The 19,755-nt window shown below is 42.2% G+C and overlaps 1 protein-coding gene across 1 annotated transcript in view; it reads right to left on the bottom strand.

The window, feature by feature from the left end:
• NDNF (neuron derived neurotrophic factor) overlaps positions 1-19,755 on the bottom strand; it is a 46,868-nt gene that overhangs the window by 11,732 nt on the left and 15,381 nt on the right. The window contains exon 2 of the mRNA XM_025290446.2: positions 1,917-2,105. Within this exon, the coding sequence (XP_025146231.2) occupies positions 1,917-2,105 (189 nt within the window). The remainder of the gene's footprint in view (positions 1-1,916; positions 2,106-19,755) is intronic.

The following is a 19,755-nucleotide window of genomic DNA, read 5'->3' as shown; positions in this document are numbered from 1 at the left end:
AAAGACCGAAAGAATGAACAAATGAAAAGACTGAAAACACAGGGAGGAAAGGAGCATGTGTTGTTCTGAAACGTCTTATAATACAAACATGTTACTTGAAAGGAAAAAAATGTAATTTTAAGACAGCTCTTAAAACCAAAACTTATTTAATTTTTAAGAGACTGGAAGATCAAGGATAAACTATTTATTTGATTAAGTGATATGATTACATAATAAAGAATGCTGTCTTTTCAAGAATGCTGCAAAGCAGTGTACAAGTCCATATGGGAAATCAAAGAAATCGTTAAAGAAAAATTTGGATTCACTCAAAAATTTCAAGAGACAAAAGGATATAAAAAGCAAAATGGTTTGGCATGAATTCAGCTGATATTTAAGACTACTTTGAATCATTAGAACTGCCTTCCCTGCCCTCCCCTGTTTTCACAGACTAAATGTCTGTAAATACTAAGACATCAAGTTCCTTCAGTGTAATTATCCTTGCATTTTGTGCCTTTATTTATTCTTATGAATGTCCTTGAAAGAGCCATAATTATTTTATGTATTACTGACAAATCAGTTCCTAATCTATTACCTTCATTAAAATGAATAATTTCATTCAGGTGGTGCTGAAATGATACCCAAACAACAGGTCACATCAGTCACAAGTAAACTTATTATTTACTCTCATTCAGACTGTCCAGATGGCAACATGACTCTGCCACTCAGTGGAAGGAGAGAACCACCTTCCATTCTTCGTGTCAATCAAAACTGAAGTGACAAGAGAAAAATGCCCTAATGATCTGCTATACCTCAATCTTTGGAAAATGAATTGTTGATGATGACGTATAGTATTATCCTTTGGAATACCAAGGCGCCCAAGTTAAAAGGAGAAATTGTTTTTGAAATATGATAAAGAGGAGTTTGGGCACTGCAAAATAAGTATCTTTAAATATATGTAGTTTATATGATATATATATATATTTGTATGATCTATATGTAATTTTTAAAGGTCAAAATATTTAGAAGCATGATATGAACTCAATTTGTTGATGTTGGTATGAAGATAAATGAGCAGTCACTTCTCATCACTGTTTGGTTTGATGCTTTCAAAACCCTATCATATTGATCAAAGAAATATCCTTATAGAAGAGTGTAAACCCTTGAAGAATCACATGTATTAAATAATTTCATTTATCCTCCAGAGTCATACTTAGAAATTTCCTACCACCCAGAAGAAAAGAAAATCTGCTCTCTCCCCCCAAAAGATCACAATCAGTGAGAATCAAAGAGCTACCTGGTGACTAGAAGTGGCACTACCATTTTTTTTTTTTGTTCAGTTCAGTTCAGTTGCTTAGTCGTGTCCGACTCTTTTCGACCCCATGAATCGCAGCACGCCAGGCCTCCCTGTCCATCACCAACTCCTGGAGTTCACTCAGGCTCACGTCCATCGAGTCAGTGATGCCATCCAGCCATCTCATCCTCTGTTGTCCCCTTCTCCTCCTGCCCCCAATCCCTCCCAGCATCAGAGTCTTTTCCAATGAGTCAACTCTTTGCATGAGGTGGCTTTTTTTCTTACTTAGAGAAAAATACACAATGCTATTCAGAGACTGGGTTTCCCTGGTGCCTCAGATGGTAAAGAATCTGCCTGCAACGCAGGAGACCCAGGTTTAATCCCTGGGTCAGGAAGATTCCCTGGAGAAGGAAATAGCAACCCACTCCAGGATTCTTGCCTGGAGAATTCCATGGACAGAGGAGCCTGGAGGGCTATAGTCCATGGGGTCACACAGACTCAGACACGACTGAGCGACCAACACTTTCACTTTCATTCAGAGACTGATTGCAAATTATCTAAACTAAGTAAGTCTAAACGTTTACTTTCTTTCTTAGAGACACCCTTTCTGAGTTTATTGATAAAGGAAGTACTGCAGGGAGAATACCTTTTAGGTGTGTCTCTAAAGAGATAACTGCTAATTTCAGCTCCATCTGGAATTACTGACGAATCATGAAAAAATGCCTTGTCTCGAATTTGCATCTGAAAGAGTTCCTCATCTCGAGTAGGCAACTTCTGGGTCCTTGAGCTGAGTGGTAACAGCAGGCACAGCATACACCAGTGGAGAGGCACCATCCTGGGGCGACAAAAATAATTGCTTATGTTAATTCTATAGGCAAAACACTTGGGCAATTTGCAGACTTTCTGATGGTTAACACTATTTTGGTTTCCACAGAAAGAACTGTATTATGTACTTTGGATACATACACATGAGCTTGAGGGCAACTTTGCTAGTTTGTTTTTCAAAGCATTTCATCGAGTTGATGATGAATTCACCAGAATTTCAGATACTAAACAGATTTTGAAACAAAAGAACCCTTGGTGCATTAATTTCATTGGGTATTGAGACAGAAAATCTCCCCTTCAGTATGGCAGAAGTGGTCACTATAGATATCTCCATACAACTGCCTCAAAGCTTGAAATTTGACACAAATCACAGAGACCCATTGAGAGCCAGAAAATTACCACTGCACGGTTATTTTTATTCTTCCTTAAAATTTGACTAAGGATCCTACATATATAGAAATATTCTTAGTCTGCAAATCGAATTTTCATAAATCAGAGATTTTAAGACATTGTAAGTTTAATTTTCTTATAGGTGAAACAATTTGTCCAAAATCACAAGGGGAGCTATTTGCCAGTGTCTAGTATTACAGATTTACCAGACTCTTAAACACAACATTTATATATAAACCTTCATCATATTAAAAAGCAGGCTTGGATTCCCACTTCAAATCAAGAAAGACCATTGTAAAGTTCTATAGTTAGGTCATCTGCCTTAATCTCGGGCAGAGTTATGTATTTACCATCCCAGTCTAGTGTTTTCATTGAGTTACATTTTGGCATTAATCACTGACTTTCCATTAAAAAACATAAGCAGTCATGGATCACCCTCTAGGGCCCCTTGCTGGAGGGATGTTTTCAAGGACACCATCTTCTGCATGTTCTTCTGCATGCATCTTCTGCATCTTCTCCCAACAGGAAGCTTCAGGTAGGTGAGTTTCTTTTCACATCAAGTGCTTATGAAAGGCTTTGCTTCCTTTGAGGATTTGGTGCCAGTTTTCCTCAGAAAAAACCTCTGAAAGGAGTTGTTTTCCCTTATCTCTTTGATAACATACATCAGCGAATTCAAGCATTAGGGAAATATATTATTTTTACATTGAAGTACTTTAAATAGTGCGAGAGTCAAATGCAAATATTTGCGATAATTTGAGATGATCTGAATGCCAGTTTTGTTTCTAAAAGGCCATTGCTATAGCTATGAGGTCACTTCTACTTAAACCATCACTTGACTTTAATTTTATCCTTCTTTGAGGGCTACCAAAAATATATTCATACAACTGAACATATTTTTTGAGGGGAATATGCTTTTCTTTTTTTTAAATGAGAGTTTGAGAAATAATTTTTCCCAGTGAGCTTGCTTGCTTGCTCAGAAAGTTCATGTAACTTGCTTTTTCAAAAGTTGTTATCTATCATTGCTCTGTAATTTTCCTTATAAAATATCTGCAGTATTTAAGAGTTATTGTGTGCAAAATACGCAAGCATCCCTGGTGGCTCAGAGGTAAAGAATCCACCTGCAATGCAGAAGATGTGGGTTTGATCCCTGGGTCGGGGAGATCCCCTGGAGAAGGAAATGGCAAACCACTCCAATATTCTTGCCTGGAAAATCCTATGGATAGAGGAGCCTCGCAGGCTGCAGTTCATAGGGTCACAAAGAGTTGGTCAGATATGACTGAGCATACCCACCTGCATGTGCGAAACATGGTGCTAAGTCCATTAACTGCACTATTGCATTTAATCTTCACAGTAACCTTATGAAGTATGTACTAGTCTTATATAAGAATAAACCTCCTTTAACATAAGCAGAGAAAGGATATAAACCCAGGAGAATCTGACTGCAAAGCCCAAACATTTATCCTCTATAATCTCTCTCAAGAAAGCAATAGAGGTTCCTATTTCCCATCCTTATTTCTCAATTGTATTGAGATTGAATGGAAATTCAATGTCATTGAATGACCGAATGTTAAGAAAGTTGGCTTTTTAGTTTCAGCTCCTAATTAGAAATGTAATCTTAGGCAATTCACTTCACATTCTGGACCTCGATTTTATGAATGGTTTGGATGGAAGGTTTTTCTAAAATCTGAAAATGAACAATGACTGAGCACTAAAATCCTCTTCCCAAATAGCTAGCAGATTCCCTGGTGGCTCAGACGGTAAAGAGTCTGCCTGTAATGTGGGAGACCTGGATTCGATCCCCGAGTCAGGAAGATCCCCTGGGGAAGGAAATGGCAACCCACTCCAGTATTCTTGCCTGGAGAATCCCATGGATGGAGGAGCCTGGCCAACTACAGTCCATGGGTCACAAAGAGTCGGACACAACTGAGTGACCTCACTTTCACTTTTGGAATAAAACCAGCCCTCTTTAAGTTTCATTAAATAATCTGTTCCTCAGATACCCAGCTGACTGTCAAGGAGGGGAGCCCCCAAGTGTGGCTGGGGGTGTTAATGGGAGCTCACGTGACTTACTTAGACAAATGTTGTATCTATGAAAGACGGCTTGGTGGATCAAAATCAAAACTCAGTGAACGTATTCCAAATAACTAGGGACATGGTGGAGAAAACTGAATGGAATCTCCACTCATGACACCTAACCCCTCCCCTTCCAATGCCCTTTGTCCTGTAGCTAACAGAAATGTAAAATCCAAATGGGATTTGATACGCTGCTCCTGTAAAAGAGTTGGCAAAGATAAAGAACCTGATAAAGAACCCGCCTGCCAATGCAGAAGACATAAGAGACATGGGTTCGATCCCTGGGTCAGCAAGATCCCCTGGAGGAGGGCCTGGCACCCCACTCCAGTATTCTTGCCTGGAGAATCCCAGGGACAGAGGAACCTGGCAGGCTACAGTCCACAGGGTCACAAAGAGTTGGACACGACTAAAGTAATTTAGCACACACCCTGTAAAGAAATACTCATTATTTCAATATATATTCAGTTTACTTTGCAGCGGCATCTCTGAAACTGTAGCAGAGGAGTCCAGATAACATCTGGATACATCTCTTTAGAAATGGTTAGAGTTTGACTTTCCATGTTTATTAGGAATGGAGAGCCAACATGCCGGGGAAGCACTTGTGTGTGAGATACTCAGGCGTATTTGCCCTAGAACCACTCAAGGGCAGCCTTCCCTCATTAGCCCTGTATTTGCCCTGAAAGCTGTCAACAGCACACAACTGAGCAGGACAAGCTGCCCAATGCCCCAGGATATCTGGGATATTTAGGTCAGCCCCAGGGTTAGAGGGCTAGCTAGTTATGACTGGTGGGAATTTTTCCAGCATCCTCAGCTGCCCATGGGAGGAACTTGCTCTTATTAAATCAGCTAATTGTAAGAGATGAATTTTAAATTAATAAGAACAATTTTAATAAATTTTGCTGTGTATGTGATGCATGCCAGGAACTCTTCTAAGTGCTTTATATCTACTATCTCATATAATGTTAGCAACAGCCCTATGGTGTAGGCAATATTTTTATCTCTCCTCAAAAATAACCAAATTGAGGCTTGGACGAGTACGATCACATAGTGATTACAACATGATATGAGGAATGTAAAGTCTCAGGAGTGACTTTAAAAGTGTGGTGAATATGATTATTGTACATTCCTCAGCATCAGCTACTTAGCGATGTAATGCTAGGTAAGTGAACAACTTCAGATGATAGGCTTATGCAGAGTAAGTGTTAAAGATAGTTCTCCATGGGACTCTGTACTTGTCTGTGCATAGGTGGGAAGCAGAAGAATTGACTGCTTTTGTTCCAGATTACCATCTTTTCAAGGATGTTTGTGTAATTCATAGCCTTGAAGATAACGCTTCTGGAGCCAAGAGCAGGCGTGATTATTACCCATTATGAAAACCCGAGTTCCCTAAGCTCAGGGCTGCTCTCTTGTAATAATCTCCACTGTATGTACTGGTGCTACAGGTCCCCTTTGAATCACCCTGTGAGATTCGGGGGTCAGGGAGCGAGTGGCAGAAAATGATGCTGCTGAGGATCTGTGGCTCCTGCTATTACTCTGAGTAATAAAGTCCTTTGTCACTGACCCAGGAGTCTCATGCTATCTAACATCCATGAAAATATGGCAGGCTAACTTGCTAGCTTGCAAGGAGGGTAAAATCTCAAACACTTTTCAGGTCTTGACCCCAAGCTTTTACTTGTTAAGTTACTTTACTGGCTTGTTGACTTTACTGACTCAGGTAGACATTTGTATTTAGATAATCACCAACAGAGAATAGACTAAACTTTATCTTTTGCTTTCTTTATACAAATATCATATTTCCACAGCTTAAATTTTATCAGGCCACACTTTCTGTTTCTGAAACAGTTTTAACCATTCTAATTGGTACATCAGTTATGGGAAAAACAGACACTTTTCAGAAAAGTGTTTAAAATTAGTATGCTTCCTTTTATTTTTATTGTATTTACAGGAGAAGATGGGTGTTAACTGAACCTATCATTTCACAAGGTATGTAAATCAAACCATCGCGCTGTATGCCTTAAACTTACTCAGTGATGTATGTCAATCATTCTTCAACAAAACTGGAAAAAAGTTAGAATGATTCATCCAGACACTGGAATTTATATCTATAGGATTATTGTTTTCAGAATGTTACTAATAGCATTTGTCTACTGCTGGGGAAAAAAACATACTCAGTTATTAGGGAAACCTAATAATTTGTTCAATTTGATCAGGTTATGGGCAGAATTTTTTCTAACAAAATGTATTTAAAAGGAGCATTGAATATAGTTAACCAAAAAACTATTATGCAGACATATTGTGCATATTTTTACAATTTATATTCACTGATTCAAGTTTAAAGCTTTATGTAAGCATTGTTTAAAGGATGAAATTTTATAGAATTTTTTTCTCTACCAAAAAAAGTTCTTAAACATTCAACTTAAGAATTAGTCACTTTAAATAAGTAAGGGAAAATACATTCTTAAGAATAAGCTGTGGGTAAGCAAGTCTATAACAGACTTTTCTTCTAAGATTACAAAAGTGCCCTCTAATGGCATAACTATTCCTTTCATTTCTTTTTGCTCCTTCTAGGTACCTAGAGCTCATCTAGGTTTAAAGTTTAATGTAAATAATATTTCTCAGAATTTCTCTTTCAGAATTATTACGTCTGTAATGGGTAATATGGTGGGTAATCTAGGAAATGTGTCTGCACATCAAGAAATCTTGCTGTGTTTCTACAATCAAAGGTCTATTTCCAACAGAAGTACAACATTGCTAAGATGATTGCAAATGTTTTTATTTTGCTAGACAGAGTGATCAACTTGGTTGCACATAGATTCTCAGCCCAGAAAAACTAAGTGGTATTATCCTATTAAACTGAGAAGATTGAAACTGTTTCAGTTGTAAAGTTCTGATGAATCAGGTACATGGATGTTAATCCAAAAGTCTGCGATTGTTTGTTCTGGCAGAGGCTTTCTCCGTATTTGGCACATGCCTTCCTATCTTACCTAGGCTGAGGTGAAAAAAGAAAAATGACCTAATGATTTTATATACCTCGGTCTCTAACCTAGATTACTGTAATTTAGATATTGGAGATGAGAAACAGTTTTATCCTTTAGAGTGCCAATGCATCCTAGAGTCAAAGAAGAAATTATTTTTGAAATATAATTGTTCAGTGAGATGTATCATATATTCTATACTTAGAAATACATAGAAAGGTAGAGAGAGGTTTGGACACTGAAAAGTAAATAACTTTAAATGTTATTAGTTTATAGGATACATATACACACAGAGTTAAAGTAAATAATTCAGACACACTATATGAATCCCATTAGTTGGTGCTGTGGGTGTGTGTGTGTGTGTGTGTGTGTGTGCACGCGCGTGCATGTGCATGCTAAGTTGCCTCAGTCATGTCCAACTCTGCAATACTATGGACCACAGCCTGCAAGGCTCCTCTGTCCATGGGATTCTCCAGGCAAGAATGCTGGAGTGGGTTGTCACGCCCTCCTCCAGGGGATCTTCCCAACCCAGGGATCAAGCTGCATCTCTTAGCTCTCCCTCTCCTGCATTGACACATGGGTTCTTTACCGTCAAAGTTGATGTTAAAGTATATGAGCAGAGGTTCTAAAAGAAGCACCTTTTATACACGCCATTTTACTTCTATATTTGCTGCCCCCTCTCTGGAACGTGAGTGAGCCCTACTGCTCTAGGAGGATGGAGAGGGACTGCTTTAAATGTCTGAGGATGTGATGACTGGAGCTGCTTCTCCCACTTGCTCTCCTAGCTTCTCTGCTGGGCCCTCTGTTGCCGGCCCTAGAGAGGGAAAGTGGAGAGTGGACCACAGAAGATGAACTGAGGGTACTGGATGCTTGGGGCTGGTGCACTGGGACAACCCAGAGGGATGGAATGGGGAGGGAGGAGGGAGGAGGGTTCAGGATGGGGAACACATGTATACCTGTGGCGGATTCATTTTGATATTTGGCAAAACTAATACAATTACGTAAAGTTTAAAAATAAAATAAAATTAAAAAAAAAAATAAAGAAAATGCCAGTGAAGAGATAGGAAGCATTTGTATTATTCTAAAAGAAGTAGGGAGTGGAGCAGCTGACGGATAACTGAAGACACAGAAAGAATTCTAAGACTTTATTTCTGGCATTAACTTGAACTTTTTATTCTATGGGGCTTTCAGTATAGTTAAAAGAAATAGTCAAATTGACCTGGCATATCCTTTTCCCACACACCTTGAGAATTGTAAAATAGTTATATGGTAAGCAAGAAAAAAACTTAAAGGGACCTTGAACAATTTATCAATGTACTGACTAAAAACCCAGGATGACCCTGGTCACCACAGAAAAACCACAACAGGCCGAAAAGCAAATAAAATGCTCCCCAGGGAGTCAGTTGCAGCTCCTCCACTGTCGTTTTGCAAAATTTATCTCCAATTACATAGTCAACTTGGTTAAGCCACTGATTCACTTAGTGAAAATGAAAATGTACTATTGGAAATGGCGTAAACAAGGATAATAAGTAAATAAGTCTGGTTAATTATTTTTTCTTTGAAATATGTATTAAATGCATTTAACCACAAATCCTAATTGAGAATCTTGTCTTAGGAGTAGAGAGATATTTCAAACCACTAAAAAGCTTGCGTTTAATATTTATAGACTCCTGTTTAGTTACATTATCTTACTAATGTAATAAATTTGCAAGTCTGGTAAATAAAACGTTCTTTCAGGTTTTCATGGAACTGTCCAAGGCTTTCTGAATAAAAGATGTCATACAAATTAAGGCATCGTGACCTTTCCCATTTTTGTGGATTCCTCAGAACAGCAGCGACAGCTGTACCCGCCTAGGAGAAACATGATAAAAGCAAACTCCTCCATCACCTTCCCACCAACCAAGGCCCTGCAAATTCCCGTAGAACATGTGAGCATATTTGTAAGAAATGTCATCAAGCTCTTATAGACATCACACGGTATAAGACTTAATAAGATCAGATTCATCAGGATAAATAGGCCACAAGTAGTACACAATCAGAAAATTCATCGAGTCATTAAGATTCACTTAAAAACTATCCAGTGTGCCCAACCATGTTCTCTGCCACAAACATGAAATAAATTTACAATGACCAAAAAGAAGGATGGGCATTCTGAATTTACTTGAGACAAACACATCTGGAATAAATAAAATCTAATGTTTAATTACAGAGACTGGAAAGTGCATGATTATAATTTAGTGAGGATAATTTTAAGGAAAGGTCTGCCGCAGAGATTTCTGTTCTTTTCTTTTCCTTTTTAAGTGCAAACATGTAGTCTTTTAACTTCTATTTTTAAACTCGAGGGCATTTGTTTTTCTTCGAATCATCCATGCCACATCTGATAATAAATCTGAAGCATCTGATCTAGCTGTAAAGAAAAAAATGTAGCTTTGGTCAGGGGAAAGGCCCCCCATGTCTGCCAGGATCTGCTCTGTGAGCAAGGAGGGGGGGGTTGTGGCAGGGCAGGGGTGCCAGGGGTGCTCTGTCTTTGACAAAGTAAAATGCCCATCCTGGATCTACAGATTCCCTCAAGACAGAAAAAAAAAAAAGGAGAAAAAAAAAACAACAACTGAATTTCCAGAAGCTGTTTTGTTCTCCTGTCTTTTGTAAACAATGAGAATATTAACTGAAATTAATTGGTTGTCCCTGTAAGTATAGACAGCCTCTGCTATGGCTGAAAATTTGAGGGAAACAGAGCATATTGTGGTTTGTATGTTTCCATATTTGGTAAGGGTGAAAGCAGCAAGTAGGAGTCCAGGGCCCCCGGTCAGCACTGACTGGTCCTCTGCCCAGGCTGGGTAAGCGCCTGTTCCCTGATAACCTCAAATGCAGCTGCAATATTTCCAACTCCTATGGCCCTATAGAGCAGAGCCAGCCTTGGGCACAGAATTCATAGGCTAAAGCTCTCTAAATGCTGGCTGTCATTACAGAGTGGAATGATTATTAAGGGTTTTAGAGTTCATTATGTCAATAATCTATGGATTAAGGACCTTCACAGGCATTTCAATGGCAATGATTCCAACCTCCTCTACCACTTCTCTAAATGATTGCCAACTTTCATTCTGGAAGGAAATTAAATTAGTATGAAAAAGCAATGTAAAATTAAAACATGCCAAAGATCTGAATAAAGTTTCCATTCTGTCATCCCCTCCCCTCTGATCTTCATGGTATGCAGTTCACAGCAGGGCCAAGGCTGGGGCACTTTAATTTTAAAAGATAGCCAAGCCTACATAATAAGAATAGCTTGAAAGAGGATCAGGTTTTAAATGAAGTAACCTTGTATTCCAGCACCATTAATGCCAATAGAATAATGAACAATAGAAACGGCCAAAATAAATGTACTACAGATAGAGAGTAGTCTTTGATTTAAGAAGCCAGATTCATTTTACCAAAGGAAGGAGTTAATCTCCTAAAATGCATCTGATAGGTGATTCAAAGGTATGATAAATTCAAAAGCAATTTAGAAGATAATGCAAAGTGAAACTGAAACAAGATTCTAAATCTCCTCCTCCAATCAGAATTTCCTCTGTAGTTACAACTGTAATCGCTGGGCTCATTTTCACTATCTTAGAAACTAATGATTCCTGGAATAATGAATGCTCCTAAGGGAGGAATAATATGCTCGGTTGCTTTTCTTACTTTAGTTTGGCAGCTAAGCCTTATTTCCTGTTGATCTGCAACAAAATGGAAATGACTTCCCGTGCAATGTTCCCCAAAGTTGTTCATAAACGGCACACGCCATCCTCGACAGAAATTCAGCTGATGGAACGTGGCAATGTGTAACAGCACCTAGCAGCATCACGCATCAGCCTTGAAGATGGGATATGAACTGTCATGGTCAGCAGAGTCCCTGCCGTGTGGAACACGCCAAAAATACCCTGAAAGTATGATGACCTTGACTACCCCCCCATACCGGTCCACTGTTTAGCACTGAGTTGAGTTGATGTTAATTATGCATAAGAGTAAGTGAACATCTACCAAGAGGGAAAGGGTGGCTGAGATTATAAACAAGCGCTAATGAGAGCTGGAGTGAAAAATCCCTAAGAACTGGTGAGGAGAGAATAGGACTCAATGGAAGTAAGAGGAGAAGAATTAACTAGACTCAGGAAAGGGAGATGGAGGTAGGGAGGACAGGGAATTGATTCAATGGAGAACCGCATCAGGAGGAGTTAAACAAATGTCAGCTGAGCCCCTGCATGCGCTGGACGCTGAATGATATGCCACTTATACAAGACTTCCTCTCTTCTTGAGGTATTTACAGTCTAGCAAGAAGTGAGGAAGAAAATATTCTTATGCAGAGACAAAGAGAGATCAGTACGGAACTAATGGCAAAGATCTGTAAAAGCAAAATGCACCTTTCTAAAGGGTGTGAAAACTTAGCTAAAAGACTATAAAGTCCTGTGGTTTACAACCTATGTTTCTTAGCCATTAGTGAAATTCCTGGGATGAGTTTTGAAGAGGGTCCTTAAAAGGTCACCTCATGTGCCTAAGACCATGGAGAAAGACCCCAGAGGCAAGGACAAGTATTTCTTCAAGACAGGCTACTGTTTCAAAAATCACTATTTTCTTTTCCACACAAAATCTCTGTCCCCTGCCATCCCCAAGGTCAGGAAGCATGGTTCAGGGGAAAAGCCATAGACTGAGAGTTAAGACACATCCGCTGTGGGCAGGAGAACTATCCACGATGATGGCTTGTTCTCAAGGTACCCTGCGGCTGTGGGTCCATCTAGGGTGAGTCCATCCCATCTCTTACAGAAGCCGGCAGCACAGGGCAGAAGCGAGGCTCCTCCAGGACACACTGCAACTTGGGTTCCGCTGTATCTAATTCTCAGGCAAGAAAGAACAGGCTATGGACAGAGTGAAGGAAAACCAGCCTGCTTTTATGGAAACATGGCCATCCACTTCATGAACTGAATGGTTACTGCTGTAGGTTAACCTTGAGAAAGGGTTTCCACAACCACAGTAATAGCATAGAAGAATATCAGTGTGAAAGTCTACTGGCAAGTCAACCCAATTCTCCTTTCCTGGAGATGATCATTAACACACTAGAGGTGGGTTGTTGTAGACGTACTGGAGGTTGGGACTATAGTATATCAGTTACAAATTTGATATTTTTACAGTTATTTCAGCCTATAAACGGAGAAGGCAATGGCACCCCACTCCAGTATGCTTGCTGGAAAATCCCATGGACGGAGGAGCCTGGTAGGCTCTAGTCCATGGGGTCGCTAAGAGTCGGGCACGACTGAGTGACTTCAGTTTCACTTTTCACTTTCATGCATTGGAGAAGGAAATGGCAACACACTCCAGTGTTCTTGCCTGGAGAATCCCAGGGACGGGGGAGACTAGGGGGCTTCCGTCTATGGGGTCACACAGAGTTGGACATGACTGAAGCAACTTAGCAGCAGCAGCAGCCTATCAAATAAATTCCTGGAAAAGCTCCAGGAAAGGAACTTTTCAGGAAGATACTCCATAGATTTCTTAGAACACCAAAAACAAGATATGGTCAAAGGAGCTAAAACTCAAAAGAACGAGAATTTTCTAAATTCTGATTCTATATTCCAAACCAAAGTGGATAATGTGAGAGTCAAATTGTTAGTAGCCCAGCCATGTCCAATTCTTGGGGACCCCACGGCCTGTAGCCCACCAGGCTTCTCTGTCCATGGGATTTCCCAGGCCAGAACACTGGAGTGGGTAGCCACTCCATTCTCCAAGGGATCTTCCCGATCTGGGGATCGAACCCAAGTCTTCTGCACTGCAGGCAGATTCTTTACTGCCTGAGCCTCCAGGTTAATAATATGAGGATTCAAAAGAAATATCCTAGGAATATATAATCTACTTATGAAGACAAAAGTTACATACCCAGACACCAGAGTCCAGTCACGTCCATATCACTCATTCACTGTCTTGTTCCTTAACATATATGCAATGAGTCCTTGCTCATGCCTGGCACTCTTCTGGGGACAGGGGTGACCTTGTGAATCTATGTTCTAGTGTCAATATACAGATGCATAAATAAGAAAACACTATTGGCCGGTTTTCATTGCCATGCAGAGAATTAAGAGGCCTGTGGGAACGACAGTGTGGTGATGCCTACTCTAGATGTACATTTATTTACATATTTTATTATTTTTCTGGCCGCATCATGTGGTATGTGAAATCTTCTCTGACGAGTGACCAAACCTGTGCCCCCTGCATTGGAAGCACAGAGGCTTAACCACTGGACCACCAGGGAAGTCCTCTAGATAGTATATTTAGAGAAGATTTCTTGGAGGAAATGGCATTTACTCTGAGATATAAAGGAAAAGAAGCCAGTAAAACAAATGTCAGGGGAAAGAGCATTCCTGGCTCAGAAACAGCAGGTGCAAAGGCCCTAAGGTGGCACAGGCGTGGGTACCGCTGAGAGGAAAAGGTATCCATGCAGAACAGAGTGGGTGACGGGGAAAGCTGAGGCAAAGGGAACACCACACACAGCCTTGCAAACCATATGAATAAGTTAGGATTCCATCCTGAGCGTGATGGAAAGCCCTTTAAGCAGGCCAGGAACCATGATCATGGTTTTAGGAAAAACTGTGTCTATTACATAGAAAATGGATTTGGGGGACGGGATCATCGTTAAAGCAAAGACCAAACTCATCTCTGTAAGAGCAAAAAGAACCGATGAAGGGAAAGCTACTACAGTTGTTCACAGTGGACATGCTGATGGCTTAAAGCTCATGGCAGAGGTGGGAAGGAGTGGGGAGATTCGGGATGTGTTTAACAGGCAGGGTCAACAGAATGTGCAGGTGAGCGGGAGGTAGGGAGCGAGCAATCAAAGGTAACACCTTGATGATGTGAACCTAGATACAAGAAAAGGACAAACATAAGTAATGGAGAGATGCAAGGAATCAGAGAGAAAGGAGATTAGTCAGCAGAATTTCAAGCTGGCATCAAATAATTTTTGAGGTGTTGGCCGTCTTAGATGCAGTTTTTAAGAGCTAATTTTCATACTGGATAAAGTATTAGAAAAAGGAGAAACATAAAGATACACAGGCCAGGGTGGGAAGTAGCTGGATGTGTGGGTTGATTTCAGTTGTCGGGTTGGGAAAAGGTGGTAAGACATTCTGGGGAGAGGCAACATACAAACACACACACTGGGGAGAGGCAACACACACGCACACACACATGTATGCACACACACATGTGCACACACATGCTCACACACACGGGAGAGGCAACACACACACACACGGGAAAGGCAACACACACACACACACACATGCACACACACATACGCACACACCTGTGCGCGCACACACACACACGCATACACACTGGGGAGAGGCAACACACGCACACACACATGTGCACACACACGCTCACACACACTGGGGAGAGGCAACACACACACACACCCGCGTGCACACACACATACATGCATACACACTGGGGAGAGGCAACACACACACACACACACACACACATGTGCACACATACACGCTCACACACACTGGGGAGAGGCAACACGCACACACACATACGCACACACCTGCGTGCACACACATACATGCATACACACTGGGGAGAGGCAACACACACACACACACGTATGCACACACACATGTGCACACACACTGGGGAAAGGCAACACATGCACACACACATGTGCAAACACACTGGGGAGAGGCAACACACACATATGCACACACACATACGCATACACCTGCACACACACACACACACATACACATTGGGGAGAGGCAACACACACACACATGTGCACACACACACGCTCACACACACTGGGGAGAGGCAACACACACACGCACACACACATGTATGCACACACGTGCACACACACGCTCACACACACTGGGGAGAGGCAACACACACACATGCACATGCACACACACATACGCACACACCTGTGTGCACACACACATACACACATACACACTGGGGAGAGGCAACACGGACACACACACACATGTGCACACACACACGCTCACACACACTGGGGAGAGGCAACACACACACATGCATACACATGTGTGTGCGCACACACACGCACATACACGTGCACACACACATGCACACACACTGGGGAGAGGCAACACACACACATGCATACACATGTGTGTGCACACACACACGCACATACACGTGCACACACACACACACACACTGGGGAGAGGCAATACACACACACACACGCACATGCACACGCATGCACACACACACACATACACACATAGACACACCCACCCACACCCACACCCCAGTAGTTGTTTCTTTGAACTTACATTTCGAATGGAAGCACACATGATATTTGAGGCCGCCTACTTTGTCAAAAGTCCTGGTAAGGGGCTGTTTTTAGTAGTGAGTGGGAAACCAAGGAAGACAGATATAGAAGTTATGAAGAATATTTGACAAGAAAACACTGCAATTTGGCATATATGACCAGACCTCTTCATAAGCTGTGTCCCAATGCATAGACAAAATAAAACTTAGAACTTCCTAATGAACCCACATCTGCCAAGTGTCACCTAACGGATGCTCCCAGGCCCTTTTCTGGCACAGTACAGGAAGCGTAGAGGAATTCCAAGTCAGAGGGATAAGATGAGGTGGACACCACAGGTGTGGGCAAGAGAGAGGCAGGCTGTGCACTCACTGACGGGCAGGAAGAGGCAGTAGAGAAAGCAGCGATGTGACCCAGCGGGTCCCTGGACAGATGCCAAGCTCTGAAGTGTGTCAGTCTGAGGGAGGAAAATGAGCCCTCTTTTCAGACATCCTGTAATACACGTATTAAGCAGTCACTAACTACTGGTTGACCAATGGACCAGATTTAATAAGGAGTACCTCTTCTGAACTGAGACCATCACTATTTGTTTGGTCACTGCTGGGTCTCCGTTGCTTCCCCGGGCTTCCTTCCGTTGTGGCGAGCGGGGGCCACTCTTGCTGTGGAGCATGGGCTTCTCTTCGGGGCTGCTTCCCTTGCTGCGGAACCCAGGCTCTAGGGCGAGCAGGCTCTGTAGTTGCGGTCTGCAGGCTTACTTGCTCTACCAGGTGTGGGATCTTCCCCAACCAGGAATCGAACCCACGTCCCCTGCATTGACAAGCAGATTCTTAACCACTAGACCACAAAGGAAGCCCCTTGTTGCTGGTTTTTTGTGTTAGTGACAGCAAGGATAAAAACCAAAAGATGAAAGCAAAATACTGTAGCAGGATTCTAAAAATCCATCCATCTCTTGACTCATGCATCAGCAACAACCTTGAAACTTTCTGTCCTTCCCATCTATCCCAGGGCAGACATACTATCTTCTCAAAAGAACTTCAAAATCTAAAAGGTTTTTTTTTAGTTCTACTCATCATACTAACCAAACCAGGTACTTCAATTATCTGAGTTCAGAGATATTCCTGTTCTCAGGACAAACCTGGTTTTAAAACTTGCTTTGGCAATTCTGCCAGCTCTGTCTGCTGAACACATGGGCTGCATCTTCTACAGGTTATGATCAAAGAAATCTTTTATACCTGAGCTTCTAGTGATGTAATAAAAAGTGATATTCATCCACATGGCAGTGACAACAGAAACCTTTCTAGGAGAGCAAGCATGGTGGAATTGCAGAGCTCACTGGCTGATTCAACAAACAGTTATTGGGCACTTACTCTGTGCTAGGCACTCCTTGAAGTCTGGAAATATAGCAGTGAACAAGATGCTTGCGTGAGGTTCTCATGTTTGCAAAGCTTACACTTTGTTGGATTTAAGAGAGGCTCCACATAAAGATTCCTGAGAGCAGGAGCACTGTGATGCAAATGAGAGTGGTGAAGAGGCTGCAGGGGAAGCCACAGAGAGGGGAAGGCTGGAGGGGACAGAGCTAGCTGAGTGGCCGGGAAGACCTCTCTGAGAAAGCGTTGTTTCAACAGGGACCTGATGGAGAGACTAAGCCCTGGAGAACCACCGAATATTGGGCCTAGAGGGAACGTTTACAGATGAGGAAACTGAGGAAGACAGAGGGGAAGGGCCTGCTTCGTCTCCTGGGCTTCACATTCAGGAATTTGCCTGCATGAACTGGGCTACCCTGTGGCTCAGTGTTAAAGAATCTGTCTGCAGTTCAGGACACTGGGGTTTGATCCCTGGATTGGGAAGATCCCCTGAAGAAGGGCATGGCAAGTCATTCCAGTATTCTTGCCACAGAAAATTGCATGGACAGAGGAGCCTCGTGGGCCACAGTCCATGGGGTCGCAAACAGTAAAACCCTCAGCCACCCAAAGGCTTGCACCCACACGGGCAAGCCTCAGGGACCCCAGTGACAATCACATCAGGTGGGGAACAGCTGACCAATGTTAACCCCGAGGTGGGGTGGGGGGGGGGGCGGTGAGGAAGGGCAACACCACATTTTTTCAAGGTCTATTATCAGATGAAAGAAAGATTAGAAGCTCTGTGGCTAGCCCAGCTAGTCCAGGGGCTGGCAGGGCATGACAGGGAAGGAGGCTGGAAAGTGGTGAATTACTTATCTGATAAAGCCGTGAAACTGAACAGAGCACTTTAAAAAGTAGGAGGTGTTCCAACAGAGAAAGGATGCTGCCTGACTTTCCCTAGGGAGATTCCTAATAGGATTGCAGCAGTGTGGTGTTTACTTAGATGGCTTGTTATCTGAGCTCTCTCTGTACACTGTCAGAAAGTGAGCTGGTGTTTATTAAGTGCCTATTGTGAGTTCCTTGGGGACTTTGAAGGCGGATAAGGCAGAACCACAGTTCTCCTGTAAAAACCAGAGACTTTGGTTCTTCTGTACTTTCTTATCTCACTTGAATTATAGCTATTTTTGGTTTTTTCCTTGTCCCTAAAAAAAAAAAAACTCTTCATGAAACTTATGTAAGTTTACCCAAGAAAGTGCCCCTTAGACAGAAATTACTTTTTTACTCTTTATATCCTCTATGTAGACTTTTTTAGTTCTTGCACAAATAGGCACTAAATAAATATTTGCTTAATTTTACTGCTTTCGAGAAGCTTATAGATGAAAGCAAGGTAAATAACCTCAGATATCAGATGACACCACCCTTATGGCAGAAAGTGAAGAACTAAAGAGCCTCTTGATGAAAGTGAAAGAGGAGAGTGAAAAAGTTGGCTTAAAGCTCAACATTCAGATAACTATGATCATGGCATCTGGTCCCATCACTTTATGGCAAATAGATGGAGATACAATGGAAACAGTGGCAGACTTAATTTTGGGGGGCTCCAAAATCGCTGCAGATGGTGATTGCAGCCATGAAATTAAAAGATGCTTACTCTGTGGAAGGAAAGTTATGACCAACGTAGACAGCATATTCAAAAGCAGAGACATTACTTTGTCAACAAAGGTCCATCTCGTCAACTGTGGTTTTTCTAGTAGTCATGTATGGATATGAGAGTTGGACTATAAAGAAAGCTGAACGCTGAAGAATTGATGCTTTTGAACTGTGGTGTTGGAGAAGACTCTTGAGAGTCCCATGGACTGCAAGGAGATCCAACCAGTCCATCCTAAAGATCAGTCCTGGGTATTCACTGGAAGGACTGATGCTGAGGCTGAAACTCCAATACTCTGGCCACCTGATGTGAAGAGCTGACTCGTTTGAAAAGACCCTGATGCTGGGAAAGATTAAAGGCAGAGGGTGAAGGGGACGACGGAGGGTGAGATGGCTGGGTTGCATCACCGACTCAATGGACATGAGTTTGAGTGACCTCCGGGAGTTGGTGATGGACAGGGAGGCCTTGCGTGCTGCGGTCCATGGGATTGCTAAGAGTCGGAAGGTAACTTGAAATGTCTCCCATTAGAAAGATCCCTGAACATTCTGGGCCGTGCAAGGCCACTGGGGATGGTTGCTGGCTGCTTCCTCCAGGCTGATTGCTAGCTCCAGACCCATTTTCCTTCCTTTCTCAGGCATCTAACCCTCAAGGTGTGGAGTGGCCAACCTGAATCTGGGCTCTGTTACCGGAACCCTTCCATACCACCGCTACTGTGGGCAGATTAAATAGGTGGGACCACTCTGAACCTTGGTTTCCAAGTTTGCTGTCTGAAAGGGCACAGTACCCGAGACACGGTGCCATTTCAGACAACAGACCTGGCGAGACTGCTGAAGGGCTGCCTTGAAATCTGTGCGCACTGGTATCACTTCAGCAGCACTCGTCCTGCCAGCTGCTAAACCAGGAACCTCAACATTCCCTGAGGT

This window comes from Bubalus bubalis, chromosome 7 (genome assembly GCF_019923935.1).
Source record: "Bubalus bubalis isolate 160015118507 breed Murrah chromosome 7, NDDB_SH_1, whole genome shotgun sequence".
Taxonomy (NCBI): domain Eukaryota; kingdom Metazoa; phylum Chordata; class Mammalia; order Artiodactyla; family Bovidae; genus Bubalus; species Bubalus bubalis.
Note: the sequence above shows the minus strand (reverse complement) of the source record. Positions and strands in the feature narration are given on the sequence as shown.